This window comes from Oncorhynchus masou, chromosome 13, assembly GCF_036934945.1.
Source record: "Oncorhynchus masou masou isolate Uvic2021 chromosome 13, UVic_Omas_1.1, whole genome shotgun sequence".
NCBI lineage: Eukaryota > Metazoa > Chordata > Actinopteri > Salmoniformes > Salmonidae > Oncorhynchus > Oncorhynchus masou.
The window spans coordinates 88827309-88843398 of NC_088224.1; the positions used below are offsets into that span (position 1 = coordinate 88827309).

Genomic DNA, 16090 nt, shown 5'->3' on the forward strand with positions numbered 1-16090 from the left:
GTGGTTTGCAGCCCATCCCAGGATGGTGTCACTTCTCCTCCCACCTTACTCTCCATTCCTCAACCCCATAGAGGAATTATGTTCCTCCCACCTTACTCTCCATTCCTCATTCCCATAGAGGAATTATGTTCCTCCCACCTTACTCTCCATTCCTCATTCCCATAGAGGAATTATGTTCCCCCCACCTTACTCTCCATTCCTCATTCCCATAGAGGAATTATGTTCCTCCCACCTTACTCTCCATTCCTCAACCCCATAGAGGAATTATGTTCCTCCCACCTTACTCTCCATTCCTCATTCCCATAGAGGAATTATCTTCCTCCCACCTTACTCTCCATTCCTCAACCCATTCCCCCACCTTACTCTCCATTCCTCATTCCCATAGAGGAATTATGTTCCCCCACCTTACTCTCCATTCCTCATTCCCATAGAGGAATTATGTTCCCCCCACCTTACTCTCTATTCCTCATTCCCATAGGAGGTTATGTTCCCTCCCACCTTACTCTCTATTCCTCAACCCCATAGGTTTATGACCTTACTCATTCCTCACCCCATGATTATGTTCAAATTCCTCAACCCCATAGTTATGTTCCTCCTTACTCTCTATTCCTCATTCCCATAGAGTTATGTTCCCCCATTAATGCTTCCCATAGAGGAATTATGCCTGAACATATCTCTCTAAGATTCCTCATTCCCAGGCATGCCTAAAGATTCTTTCCTAGGTGTATTGCCCAAGATCCCATAAGATGTGATGTATGTTCCTCCCAATGCAGAAGACTATTCCTCATTGCCACTGTATCTGAGGTAGATGGTGTATATACAAATGATTGTATTTTGTTATCACTCAATGCCATAAAAATGCCATAAAACTTATTGAAGCATATTGCATCATGTCTGATTCCTTCCTGTATCATAAACTGCAGTAAATTCTAAACAATAGAGAGGTGTCATTCTTGTTTGGTAAAGACATTTTTTTAAAGAAAACATTGTGTAACCTGTTGTTAGTGTTGTTTAGGTCATTGTTTTATGAGTGACAAAGTGTGCTTGTTGGGTGACAACCTTTGCTCGTGTTATGGAAGAATGAGTTGATTTGAGACATGTATTCCCATAAGTGTTTTGGTAGTTTTATTGCATTTTGGATGTGAAATGAACTGCTGTGCCATTCCTCATTCTGAAAGTTTGTTAGGAGAACTGTCCATTCCTCAAGAGTTTTGAAAAACTCTCCATTCCTCATTCCCATTGAGAAATGGGTCCTCCACCTTACTCTAAAACACTCATTCCCAAAGGATCTATGTTCCCCTCATAAAGATTTGTCATTAAATGTTTACACTGTATTATTCCTCATTCCCATAGAGGAATTATGTTCACAACCAGTCAAATGTTTTCATCTGATTGTCAAACTACCACTTCAAAAAGGACTCCTTTACTAGGCCGCTCACGTTCATCCACTAACAACATATCTCCAGCCTCCAAACACTGGTGAATGGAACCCCCCACCTTACATCTGTTACACAAAACATCACAATGGAGGTGGAAGGTTTATGACCACCATCCACATGATCAAATGTCATCCTGGTCCAATAAATGCTGGATGCCTGAACATATCTGCACGAAGATTGCAGTGGACCAGGCATGCTCATCTCTTTCCTTGGATAAATGTCTGTGTTGTGGATGAGAACCTGTGGCAATGCGCATTTTGACTAGCATTGCTACACCACCTGTTCGGTAAATGTCCATTCAAATGATTGTATTTTGTCATGCCTCAATGACATCAAAATCCATAAAACTGATGTAGCATATTGCATCATGTCTGATTCCTTCCTGTATCATTTTGTAAATTCTAAACAATGTGTCATTCTTGTTTGCTAAAGACATTTTTAAAGAAAACATTGTGTAACCTGTTGTTAGTTTGTTTTGGTCATTGTTTTATGCAGTGACAAAGTGTGCTTGTTGGGTGACAACCTTTGCTCTGTTATGGAAGAATGACACTGATTTGAGATCATGTAAAGTGTTTCATCTAGTTTTAGTCTTTTGGATGTGAAATGAACTGCTGTTCCAAGCTGAGCAAGAAGTTGGCCCAGTATTGAGAAATGTCGGCAGTCAGGTGGTCCTTCCTGTCGCTGTATCCCATGAGATTCAGATACAGGATCTCTGTGGACCTCAGTGACATTTTAATTAAATGTTTACACTGAACTTTCTTGTGGCAAATGTCAACCAGTCAAATGTTTTCATCTGATTGTCAAACTACCACTTCAAAAGGACTCCTTTACTAGGCCGCTCACGTTCATCCCAACAACATTAGAGAGCCTCCAAACACTGGTGAATGGTGACCCATCTTTTACACAAAACATCACAAAGTGTCTGTAACCATTTGACAAATGTATTTAAACACACAGCCATGGTCCGCACGCCTCTCATGTCGACCAAACCATCTCTGCCTTGGATAAATGTCTGTGTTCTTTAAACACATCCATTTTGGTGCCCTAACATGGACCAAACCACTCGTGTGTCATGCCTATGACATCATAATCTAAAGTGATGTAATAAACAGTCTTCTTGACATTTTGTTGTTGGTGCCCTAACATGGACCAAACCACTGCAGTACCAACATCTGGTATTTAAACTGACACACTACAGCCATGGTGCCCTAACATGGACCAAACCCTGAAACATCTGTTCGTTTAAACACACAGTCCATGGTGCCCTAACATGGACCAAACCACTCTAGCAAATCATCTGGTATTTAAACACACAGCCATCCTCAAATGGACCAAACCCTGTTGGTCATCTGAGTCCGCTTTAAACAAGTTATGCCACCATTAGAGAGGGTCTACATTGGTCAGGTGACCCTCTTTTCCAAACACCTCTTTTGTCTGTAACCATCTGGTATTTAAACACACAGCCATGGTGCCTTACATGGACCAAACCACTCTAGCAAACATCTGGTATTTAAACACACAGCCATGGTGCCCTAACATGGACCAAACCACTCTAGCAAACATCTGGTATTTAAACACACAGCCATGGTGCCCTAACATGGACCAAACAACTCTAGTAAACATCTGGTATTTAAACACACAGCCATGGTGCCCTAACATGGACCAAACCACTCTAGTAAACATCTGGTATTTAAACACACAGCCATGGTGCCCTAACATGGACCAAATCACTCTAGCAAACATCTGGTATTTAAACACACAGCCATGGTGCCCTAACATGGACCAAACCGCTCTAGTAAACATCTGGTATTTAAACACATAGCCATGGTGCCCTAACATGGACCAAACCACTCTAGCAAACATCTGGTATTTAAACACACAGCCATGGTGCCCTAACATGGACCAAACCACTCTAGTAAACATCTGGTATTTAAACACACAGCCATGGTGCCCTAACATGGACCAAACCACCCTAGTAAACATCTGGTATTTAAACACACAGCCATGGTGCCCTAACATGGACCAAACCACTCTAGTAAACATCTGGTATTTAAACACACAGCCATGGTGCCCTAACATGGACCAGACCACTCTAGTAAACATCTGGTATTTAAACACACAGCCATGGTGCCCTAACATGGACCAAACCACTCTAGTAAACATCTGGTATTTAAACACACAGCCATGGTGCCCTAACATGGACCAAACCACTCTAGCAAACATCTGGTATTTAAACACACAGCCATGGTGCCCTAACATGGACCAAACCGCTCTAGTAAACATCTGGTATTTAAACACATAGCCATGGTGCCCTAACATGGACCAAACCACTCTAGCAAACATCTGGTATTTAAACACACAGCCATGGTGCCCTAACATGGACCAAACCACTCTAGTAAACATCTGGTATTTAAACACACAGCCATGGTTCCCTAACATGGACCAAACCACCCTAGTAAACATCTGGTATTTAAACACACAGCCATGGTGCCCTAACATGGACCACTCTAGTAAACATCTGGTATTTAAACACACAGCCATGGTGCCCTAACATGGACCAGACCACTCTAGTAAACATCTGGTATTTAAACACACAGCCATGGCGCCCTAACATGGACCAAACAACTCTGGTAAACATCTGGTATTTAAACACACAGCCATGGCGGCCTAACATGGACCAAACCACTCTAGTAAACATCTGGTATTTATACACACGGTCATGGCGCCTTAACATGGACCAAACCACTCTAGTAAACATCTGGTATTTAAACACACAGCCATGGTGCCCTAACATGGACCAAACCACTCTAGTAAACATCTGGTATTTAAACACACAGCCATGGTGCCCTAACATGGACCAAACCACTCTAGTGGTACATTCACACACAGCCATGGTGCCCTAACATGGACCAAACAACTCCAAGGACATTGTCATGTTAGGACAGAAAAGGCGTTCTGACATTGTCCTTGTTCGGTTTATACAACAAATCACTCCTGGCGGTGCCCTAAAAATAGTCTAAATAAAATAGTGGACTATAAACCAACTGTATTATCTGACCCTCATGCTCAGCACTCGCAGGCACGCCTGTCATTTAAATTGCATATGGCTACATCCTAAATGGCAACCTACTCCCTACATAGTGCACGAGTTTTGACCAGAGCCCTATGGGCCCATTATAAACCCGTGAGAGAAAACATTAGCTAAAGCTTTGGATCTTGGTTTGAAGGTGGGTTTTTGCTTCCAGGTAGCAGCAGGAGTACTAAGTACTACTGTCACAGTTGTCACTATCTGGCTCGAGAAGACAGAAGACTGATGTTCTCTAAGTCTAACCACTAAACCTTGCCGTAGCCCTATCCTGGATGTAAATAAACACCTCCTAACGCTCATCAATTGTCAGGTGAGGTTTAGTTAGAACGCATCCCTCCTCTCTTCTCTAGTCAGATAGTGTAGTGACAGATGACAGGTATTTCACCTCTGACCCGTGACTGACCTGGAACATGTGTTTGACCTTCCTGCGGGGCAGGTTGACATTCATCTTGTGCAGTAACTGGTAGATCTCCTCCATGTTCAACAGACCATCCCCGTTCTTATCAGCCTCCTCAAACGTCTGCTTCATCCACCTACACGAGTTAAGGACACAGCCACGATGATGATGATGGTGTGTGTGTGTGTGTGTGTGTGTGTGTGTGTGTGTGTGTGTGTGTGTGTGTGTGTGTGTGTGTGTGTGTGTGTGTGTGTGTGTGTGTGTGTGTGTGTGTGTGTGTGTGTGTGTGTGTGTGTGTGTGTGTGTGTGTGTGTGTGTGTAGGAAGGGTAGGAGGGTGGGAGGCTTTTCAAAAACACAGCACCATATTTTGTCAGTCGTCAAATCCAGTCAGACCAGAACAACGCTCCAAGGCACACACACACACACACACACTGCATTCAGCAGAAATATAAACACACACACACACACTGCATTCAGCAGACAGAGGAGGAATTGAAAAGAGGGAGAGCACTTTGGAAACAAAGCAGAGGAACAAAGAAGATGTTAAAGAAGAGGAACAAAGAAGATGTCAAAGAAGAGGAACAAAGAAGGTGTCAAAGAAGAGGAACGAAGAAGATGTCAAAAAAGATGTCAAAGAAGAGGAACAAAGCAGAGAAACAAAGAAGATGTCAAAGCAGAGGAACAAAGAAGATGTCAAAGAAGAGGAACAAAGGTAGTGTCAAAGAAGAGGAACAAAGAAGATGTCAAAGCAGAGGAACAAAGAAGATGTCAAAGAAGAGGAACAAAGAAGATGTCAAAGAAGAGGAATAAAGAAATGTCAAAGAAAAGGAACAAAGAAAATGTTAAAGCAGAGGAACAAAGAAGATATCGAAGAAGATGTCAAAGAATAGGAACAAGGAAGATGTCAAAGAAGAGGAACAAAGAAGATGTCAAAGAAGAGGAACAAAGAAGATGTCAAAGCAGAGGAACAAAGAAGATGTCAAAGAAGAGGAACAAAGATGTCAAAGAAGAGGAATAAAGAAGTGTCAAAGAAGAGGAACAAAGAAGATGTCAAAGCAGAGGAACAAAGAAGATATCGAAGAAGATGTCAAAGAATAGGAACAAGGAAGATGTCAAAGAAGAGGAACAAAGAAGATGTCAAAGAAGAGGAACAAAGAAGATGTCAAAGAAGATGTCAAAGAAGAGGTACGAAGAAGATGTCAAAAAATATGTCAAAGAAGATGAACAAAGCAGAGGAACAAAGAAGATGTTAAAGAAGAGGAACAAAGAAGATGTCAAAGAAGAGGAACAAAGAAGATGTCAAAGAAGATGTCAAAGAAGAGGTACGAAGAAGATGTTAAAGAAGAGGAACAAAGAAGATGTCAAAGAAGAGGAACAAAGAAGATGTCAAAGAAGAGGAACAAAGAAGATGTCAAAGAAGAGGAACAAAGAAGGTGTCAAAAAAGATGTCAAAGAAGAGGAACAAAGCAGAGAAACAAAGAAGCTGTTAAAAAAGAGGAACAAAGAAGATGTCAAAGAAGAGGAACAAAGAAGATGTCAAAGAAGAGGAATAAAGAAGTGTCAAAGAAGAGGAACAAAGAAGATGTCAAAGCAGAGGAACAAAAAATATGTCAAAGCAGAGGAACAAAGAAGATGTCAAAGAAGAGGAATAAAGAAGTGTCAAAGAAGAGGAACAAAGAAGATGTCAAAGCAGAGGAACAAAGAAGATATCGAAGAAGATGTCAAAGAAGAGGAACAAAGCAGAGAAACAAAGAAGCTGTTAAAAAAGAGGAACAAAGAAGATGTCAAAGAAGAGGAACAAAGAAGATGTCAAAGAAGAGGAACAAAAAAGATGTCAAAGCAGAGGAACAAAGAAGATGTCAAAGAAGAGGAATAAAGAAGTGTCAAAGAAGAGGAACAAAGAAGATGTCAAAGCAGAGGAACAAAGAAGATATCGAAGAAGATGTCAAAGAATAGGAACAAGGAAGATGTCAAAGAAGAGGAACAAAGAAGATGTCAAAGAAGAGGTACGAAGAAGATGTCAAAAAATATGTCAAAGAAGATGAACAAAGCAGAGGAACAAAGAAGATGTTAAAGAAGAGGAACAAAGAAGATGTCAAAGAAGAGGAACAAAGAAGATGCAAAAAAATATGTCAAAGAAGAGGAACAAAGCAGAGGGACAAAGAAGATGTCAAAGAAGATGTCAAAGAAGAGGAATAAAGGTAGTGTCAAAGAAGAGGAACAAAGAAGATGTCAAAAAATATGTCAAAGAAGAGGAACAAAGCAGAGGAACAAAGAAGATGTCAAAGCAGAGGGACAAAGAAGATGTCAAAGAAGAGCAACAAAGAAGATGTCAAAGAAGAGGAACAAAGAAGATGTCAAAGCAGAGGAACAAAGAAGATGTCAAAGAAGGGGAACAAAGAAGATGTCAAAGCAGAAGAACAAAGAAGATATCGAAGAAGATGTCAAAGAATAGGAACAAGGAAGATGTCAAAGAAGAGGAACAAAGAAGATGTCAAAGAAGAGGAATAAAGAAGTGTCAAAGAAGAGGAACAAAGAAGATGTCAAAGCAGAGGAACAAAGAAGATATCGAAGAAGATGTCAAAGAATAGGAACAAGGAAGATGTCAAAGAAGAGGAACAAAGAAGATGTCAAAGAAGAGGAACAAAGAAGATGTCAAAGCAGAGGAACAAAGAAGATGTCAAAGAAGAGGAACAAAGAAGATGTCAAAGAAAAGGAATAAAGAAGTGTCAAAGAAGAGGAACAAAGAAGATGTCAAAGCAGAGGAACAAAGAAGATATCGAAGAAGATGTCAAAGAATAGGAACAAAGAAGATGTCAAAGAAGATGTCAAAGAAGAGGTACGAAGAAGATGTCAAAAAATATGTCAAAGAAGATGAACAAAGCAGAGGAACAAAGAAGATGTTAAAGAAGAGGAACAAAGAAGATGTCAAAGAAGAGGAACAAAGAAGGTGTCAAAAAAGATGTCAAAGAAGAGGAACAAAGCAGAGAAACAAAGAAGCTGTTAAAAAAGAGGAACAAAGAAGATGTCAAAGAAGAGGAACAAAGAAGATGTCAAAGAAGAGGAACAAAGAAGATGTCAAAGCAGAGGAACAAAGAAGATGTCAAAGAAGAGGAATAAAGAAGTGTCAAAGAAGAGGAACAAAGAAGATGTCAAAGCAGAGGAACAAAGAAGATATCGAAGAAGATGTCAAAGAATAGGAACAAGGAAGATGTCAAAGAAGAGGAACAAAGAAGATGTCAAAGAAGAGGTACGAAGAAGATGTCAAAAAATATGTCAAAGAAGAGGAACAAAGCAGAGGGACAAAGAAGATGTCAAAGAAGAGGAACAAAGAAGATGTCAAAGAAGATGTCAAAGAAGAGGAACAAAGCAGAGAAACAAAGAAGCTGTTAAAAAAGAGGAACAAAGAAGATGTCAAAGCAGAGGGACAAAGAAGATGTCAAAGAAGATGTCAAAGAAGAGGAACAAAGCAGAGGAACAAAGAAGATGTTAAAGAAGAGGAACAAAGAAGATGTCAAAGAAGAGGAACAAAGAAGATGTCAAAGCAGAGGAACAAAGAAGATGTCAAAGAAGATGTCAAAGAAGAGGAACAAAGAAGATGTCAAAGAAGATGTCAAAGAAGAGGAACAAAGCAGAGGAACAAAGAAGATGTTAAAGAAGAGGAACAAAGAAGATGTCAAAGAAGAGGAACAAAGAAGATGTCAAAGAAGAGGAACAAAGAAGGTGTCAAAAAAGATGTCAAAGAAGAGGAACAAAGCAGAGAAACAAAGAAGATGTTAAAAAAGAGGAACAAAGAAGATGTCAAAGAAGAGGAACAAAGAAGATGTCAAAGAAGAGGAACAAAGAAGATGTCAAAGCAGAGGAACAAAGAAGATGTCAAAGAAGAGGAACAAAGAAGATGTCAAAGCAGAGGAACAAAGAAGATATCGAAGAAGATGTCAAAGAATAGGAACAAAGAAGATGTCAAAGAAGAGGAACAAAGAAGATGTCAAAGAAGATGTCAAAGAAGAGGTACGAAGAAGATGTCAAAGAAGATGTCAAAGAAGAGGTACGAAGAAGATGTCAAAAAATATGTCAAAGAAGAGGAACAAAGCAGAGGAACAAAGAATATGTCAAAGAAGAGGAAAAAGAAGATGTCAAAGAAGAGGACTAAAGAAGTGTCAAAGAAGAGGAACAAAGAAGATGTCAAAGAAGAGGAACAAAGGTAGTGTCAAAGAAGAGGAACAAAGAAGATGTCAAAGAAGAGGAACAAAGAAGATGTCAAAGAAGATGTCAAAGAAGAGGAACGAAGAAGATGTCAAAAAATATGTCAAAGAAGAGGAACAAAGCAGAGGAACAAAGAATATGTCAAAGAAGAGGAAAAAGAAGATGTCAAAGAAGAGGAATAAAGAAGATGTCAAAGAAGAGGAACAAAGGTAGTGTCAAAGAAGAGGAACAAAGAAGATGTCAAAGCAGAGGAACAAAGAAGATGTCAAAGAAGATGTCAAAGAAGAGGAATAAAGAAGTGTCAAAGAAGAGGAACAAAGAAGATGTCAAAGCAGAGGAACAAAGAAGATGTCAAAGCAGAGGAACAAAGAAGATGTCAAAGAAGATGTCAAAGAAGAGGAACAAAGAAGATATCGAAGAAGATGTCAAAGAATAGGAACAAGGAAGATGTCAAAGAAGAGGAACAAAGAAGATGTCAAAGAAGAGGAACAAAGAAGATGTCAAAGAAGAGGAATAAAGAAGTGTCAAAGAAGAGGAACAAAAGATGTCAAAGCAGAGGAGCAAAGAAGATGTCAAAGAAGAGGAACAAAGATAGTGTCAAAGAAGAGGAACAAAGAAGATGTCAAAGTAGAGGAACAAAGAAGATGTCAAAGCAGAGGAACAAAGAAGATATCGAAGAAGATGTCAAAGAATAGGAACAGGGAACATGACAAAGAAGAGGAACAAAGAAGATGTCAAAGAAGATGTCAAAGAAGAGCATAAAAGTGTGTCAGCCACTCAACAGATTGAAAAATACTGGTTAGGCGTAAGGTAGGGACAGCAGGGTATGCGGTGTAATAAGGATATGTGTGTGTGTGTGCATGAGCGTGTTAGTCTTAAAAGGATATTGGTCGTGTGTGCGTTGTCGTTTGGCCAGTGAGTCCTCGTCACTGATGCCAGCCATCAGGTATTGTAGTCCTGTCACCCAGGTCCGAGCCTCCTCAGTATTAGAGGTCACCAGGTCCAGGGACTCCATGTGGTTGCCATGATAAACGGTGAAACAGCAGGCCGGATCGAAACTGTTCTCCGCATGGCGGTGGAAGATATCTGACTGACGGCCCTCCGTCACCTTGTACAGCGAATCAATAGTGACTGTAAGAGAAAGAGGGTGGGACAAGAAGAGAGAGAGAGAACAATTTAGAGTTAGGAGACAGAGCAAGAATCGGAATATTCCATAGCACTGAATACATTAAGTAGCTTTCCTTTGTGATCAAAATGGATGAAAACTAACAAAAGTCTGTTAGGAGACCAACAAGTAAAGCTTTTGATAACTGCTAGGGCGATGATAGTTTCCTCCCTTCTTAAATAATGAATGAAGACATCAATGAGGAGAAGTTAGAGATAAACACGTAACCAGACAGACACTGCAGGCCAATTAACTGACTGGCATACCCTGAAGTCACAGCAGCACTACTGTAGTCAACAACATGGCTTCTGTTTGACTCTGATACTCAGCCAGGACACACCCTCTAGACAATGTCAGGACACACAGGGAGGGAGGGAGGGAGGGAGGGAGGGAGGGAGGGAGGGGGAGGGAGGGAGGGAGGGAGGGAGGAGGGAGGGAGGGAGGGAGGGAGAGAGAGAGAGAGAGAGAGAGAGAGAGAGAGAGAGAGAGAGAGAAGATCCACAAAGAATTCGAAACAAATCCAATTTTGACAAACTCCCATATCTACTGGGTGAAATTCCACAGTGTGCCATCAAAGCAGCAAGATTTGTGACCTGTTGCCACGAGAAAAGGGCAACTAGTGAAGAACACACACCATTGTAAATACAACCCATATTTATGCTTATTTATTTTATCTTGTGTCCTTTACCATGTGTACATTGTTAAAACACTGTATATATATATATATAATCAAATCAAATCAAATTGTATTTTTGTATTTGTCACATACGCATGTTTAGCAGATGTTAATGCGAGTGTAGCGAAATGCTTGTGCTTCTAGTTTTCTAGTTCCGACAATGCAGTAATAACCAACAATTCCAAAACTACTGTCTTATACACACAAGTGAAGGGGATAAAGAATAAGTACATAAAGATATATGAATGAGTGATGGTACAGAGCAGCATAGGCAAGATACAGTAGATGGTATCGAGTACAGTATATACATATGAGATGAGTATGTAAACAAAGTGGCATAGTTAAAGTGGCTAGATACATGTATTACATAAAGATGCAGTAGATGATATAGAGTACAGTATATACGTATACATATGAGATGAATAATGTAGGGTATGTAAACATTATATTAGGTAGCATTGTTTAAAGTGGCTAGTGATATATTTTACATCATTTCCCATCAATTCCCATTATTAAAGTGGCTGGAGTTGAGTCAGTGTGTTGGCAGCAGCCACTCAATGTTAGTGGTGGCTGTTTAACAGTCTGATGGCCTTGAGATAGAAGCTGTTTTTCAGTCTCTCGGTCCCAGCTTTGATGCACAGGCAGTGGCTCGGGTGGTTGTTGTCCTTGATGATCTTTATGGCCTTCCTGTAACATCGGGTGGTGTAGGTGTCCTGGAGGGCAGGTAGTTTTCCCCCGGTGATGCGTTGTGCAGACCTCACTACCCTCTGGATAGCCTTACGGTTGTGGGCTGAGCAGTTGCCGTACCAGGCGGTGATACAGCCCGCCAGGATGCTCTCGATTGTGCATCTGTAGAAGTTTTTGAGTGCTTTTGGTGACAAGCCAAATTTCTTCAGTCTCCTGAGGTTGAAGAGGCGCTGCTGCGCCTTCTTCACGATGCTGTCTGTGTGGGTGGACCATTTCAGTTTGTCTGTGATGTGTATGCCGAGGAACTTAAAACTTACTACTACTAATATGACATTTGTAATGTCTTTATTGTTTTGAAACTTCTGTATGTGTAATGTTTACTGTTCATTTTTATTGTTTATTTCACTTTATATATATATATATATTCATTCATTATCTACCTCACTTGCTTTGGCAATGTTAACACATGTTTCCCATGCCAATAAAGCCCTTGAATTGAGAGAGAGAGAGAGAGAGAGAGAGAGAGAGAGAGAGAGAGAGAGAGAGAGAGAGAGACAGACAGACAGACAGACAGACAGACAGACAGACAGACAGACAGACAGACAGACAGACAGACAGACAGACAGACAGACAGACTGATTGATTGATTGATAGAGAAGAACACAACACTTGACATACTAATTAGGATCTGGCAAAAAATACTTGAATAAGTTATGGAACCCATTGCCCTTTATGGATGTGAGGATTGGGGTCTGCTCACCAACAAATAATTCACAAAATGGGACAAACACCAAATTGACTCCGCATGCAGAATTCTGCAAAAGTATCTTCTGTGTACAACGTGAAAGACCAAATAATGCACTAAGAGCAGAATTAGGCCGATACCTGCTAATTATCAAAATCCAGAAAAGAGACGTTAAATTCTACAACCACCTAAAAGGAAGTGATTCCCAAACCTTCCATAATAAAGCCATCACCTACAGAGAGATGAACCTGGAGAGGAGTCCCTTAAGCCAGCTGGTTCTGGGGCTCTGTTCACAAACACAATCACACCCCACAGAGCCCCAGGACAGCTGACCACTGTGACTGACCCAAACTTAAGAACATCTTTGACTATGTACAAACTCGGTGAGCATAGCCTTGCCATTGAGAAAGGCTGCCGTAGGCAGACCTGGCTCTCAAGAGAAGACAGGCTATGTGCACACTGCCCACAAAATGAGGTGGAAACTGAAACTCCTGCCAAATGTATGACCATATTAGAGACACATATTTCCCTCAGATTACACAGATCCACAAAGAATTTGAAAACAAATCAAACATTGATACACTCTAGAGGTCGACCGATTATGATTTATCCATGCCGATACCGATTATTGGAGGGTTAAAAACCTGATACCGATTGATCGGCCGATTTTTAAAATGTATTACAACAATACTGAATGAACACTTATTTTAACTTAATATAATACATCAATAAAATCAATTTAGCCTCAAATTGGTTTAAATAATGCAAAAACAAAGTGTTGGAGAAGAAAGTAAAAGTTCAATATGTGCCATGTAAGAAAGCTAATGTTTAAGTTCCTTGCTCAGAACATGAGAACAAATGAAAGCTGGTGGTTCCTTTGAACATGAGTCTTCAATAGTCCCAGGTAAGAAGTTTTAGGTTGTAGTTATTACAGGAATCATAGGACTATTTATCTCGATACCATTTGTATTTCATATACCTTTGACTATTGGATGTTCTTATAGGCACTTTAGTATTGCCAGTGTAACAGTATTGCTTCCATACCTCTTCTCGCTCATACCTGGGATTGAACCAGGAACACATCGACAACAGCCACCCTCGAAGCAGCGTTACCCATGCAGAGCAAGGGGAACAACTACTCCAAGTCTCAGAGCGAGTGACGTTTGAAATGCTATTAGCGCACACTCCGCTAACAAGCTAGCCATTTCACATCACATCGTTACACCAGCCTAATCTCGGGAGTTGATAGGCTTGAAGTCATAAACGGCCGAGCTGCTGGCAAGACAGAGAGGGAGATCTATACTCCAGTCCTGGAACAGAACCAGACAGAGAGGGAGAGTTATACTCCAGTCCTGGAACAGAATCAGACAGAGAGGGAGATCTATACTCCAGTCCTGGAACAGAACCAGACAGAGAGGGAGATCTATACTCCAGTACAGGAATAGAACAAGACAGAGAGGGAGATGTATACTCCAGTCCTGGAACAGAACAGAACCAGACAGAGAGGGAGAGTTATTCTCCAGTCCTGGGACAGAACAGAACCAGACAGAGAGGGAGATGTATACTCCAGTCCTGGAACAGAACCATACAAAGAGGGAGATATATACTCCAGTCCTGGAACAGAACCAGACAGAGAGGGAGAGTTATACTCCAGTCCTGGAACAGAACCAGACAGAGAGGGAGATCTATACTCCAGTACAGGAATAGAACAAGACAGAGAGGGAGATGTATACTCCAGTCCTGGAACAGAACAGAACCAGACAGAGAGGGAGAGTTATTCTCCAGTCCTGGGACAGAACAGAACCAGACAGAGAGGGAGATGTATACTCCAGTCCTGGAACAGAACCATACAAAGAGGGAGATATATACTCCAGTCCTGGAACAGAACCAGACAGAGAGGGAGAGTTATACTCCAGTCCTGGAACAGAACCAGACAGAGAGGAAGAGTTGTTCTCCAGTCCTGGAACAGAACAGAATCAGACAGAGAGGGATATCTATACTCCAGTCCTGGAACAGAACCAGACAGAGAGGGAGAGTTATACTCCAGTCCTGGAACAGAACAGAACCAGACAGAGAGGGAGATCTATACTCCAGTCCTGGAACAGAACAGAACCAGACAGAGAGGGAGATGTATACTCCAGTCCTGGAACAGAACAGAACCAGACAGAGAGGGAGATGTATACTCCAGTCCTGGAACAGAACAGAACCAGACAGAGAGGGAGAGTTATACTCCAGTCCTGGAACAGAACAGAACCAGACAGAGAGGGACAGTAATACTGCAGTCCTGGGACAGAACAGAACCAGACAGAGAGGGAGATCTATACTCCAGTACTGGAACAGAACCAGACAGAGAGGGAGATGTATACTCCAGTCCTGGAACAGAACCAAACAAAGAGGGAGATCTATACTCCAGTCCTGGAACAGAACCAGACAGAGAGGGAGATCTATACTCCAGTCCTGGAACAGAACAGAACCAGACAGAGAAGGAGATCCATACTCCAGTCCTGAAACAGAACAGAACCAGACAGAGAGGGAGATCACTGCTCCAGTCCTGGAACAGAACAGAACCAGACAGAGAGGGAGATCTATACTCCAGTCCTGGGACAGAACAGAACCAGACAGAGAGGGAGATCTATACTTTAGTCCTGGAACAGAACCAGACAGAGAGGGAGAGTTATACTCCAGTCCTGCGACAGAACAGAACCAGACAGAGAGGGAGATCTAAACTCCAGTCGTGGAACAGAACAGAACCAGACAGAGAGGGAGATCTATACTCCAGTCCTGGAACAGAACAGAACCAGACAGAGAGGGAGAGTTAGACTCCAGTCCTGGGACAGAATAGAACAGAACCAGACAGAGAGGGAGATTTAGACTCCAGTCCTGGGACAGAACAGAACCAGACAGAGAGGTAGAGTTAAGCTCCAGTCCTGGGACAGAATAGAACCAGACAGAGAGGGAGATTTATACTCCAGTCCTGGGACAGAACAGAACCAGACAGAGAGGGAGATATATACTCCAGTCCTGGAACAGAACCAGACAGAGAGGGAGATGTATACTCCAGTCCTGGAACAGAACAGAACCAGACAGAGAGGGAGATCTATACTCCAGTCCTGGAACAGAACAGAACCAGACAGAGAGGGAGATCTATACTCCAGTCCTGGGACAGAACAGAACCAGACAGAGAGGGAGAGTTAGACTCCAGTCCTGGGACAGAACAGAACCAGACAGAGAGGGAGATATATACTCCAGTCCTGGAACAGAACCAGACAGAGAGGGAGATGTATACTCCAGTCCTGGAACAGAACAGAACCAGACAGAGAGGGAGATCTATACTCCAGTCCTGGAACAGAACAGAACCAGACAGAGAGGGAGATCTATACTCCAGTCCTGGGACAGAACAGAACCAGACAGAGAGGGAGATCTAAACTCCAGTCCTGGAACAGAACAGAACCAGACAGAGAGGGAGATCTATACTCCAGTCCTGGAACAGGACAGAACCAGACAGAGAGGGAGAGTTAGACTCCAGTCCTGGGACAGAACAGAACCAGACAGAGAGGGAGAGTTAGACTCCAGTCCTGCGACAGAACAGAACCAGACAGAGAGGGAGATCTAAACTCCAGTCCTGGGACAGAACAGAACCAGACAGAGAGGGAGAGTTATTCTCCAGTCCTATCCCAGTCTGCTGT

General features: G+C 41.8%; 1 protein-coding gene across 1 annotated transcript in view; it reads right to left on the reverse strand.

Annotated features, from left to right (window-relative positions):
• LOC135553473 (1-phosphatidylinositol 4,5-bisphosphate phosphodiesterase eta-1-like) overlaps positions 1–16090 on the reverse strand; it is a 227314-nt gene that overhangs the window by 95257 nt on the left and 115967 nt on the right. Inside the window, exons 3-4 of the mRNA XM_064985579.1 lie at positions 10019–10262; positions 4931–5060 (exon numbers count right to left, since the gene is read on the reverse strand). Coding sequence (XP_064841651.1) covers positions 4931–5060; positions 10019–10262 — 374 coding nt within the window. The remainder of the gene's footprint in view (positions 1–4930; positions 5061–10018; positions 10263–16090) is intronic.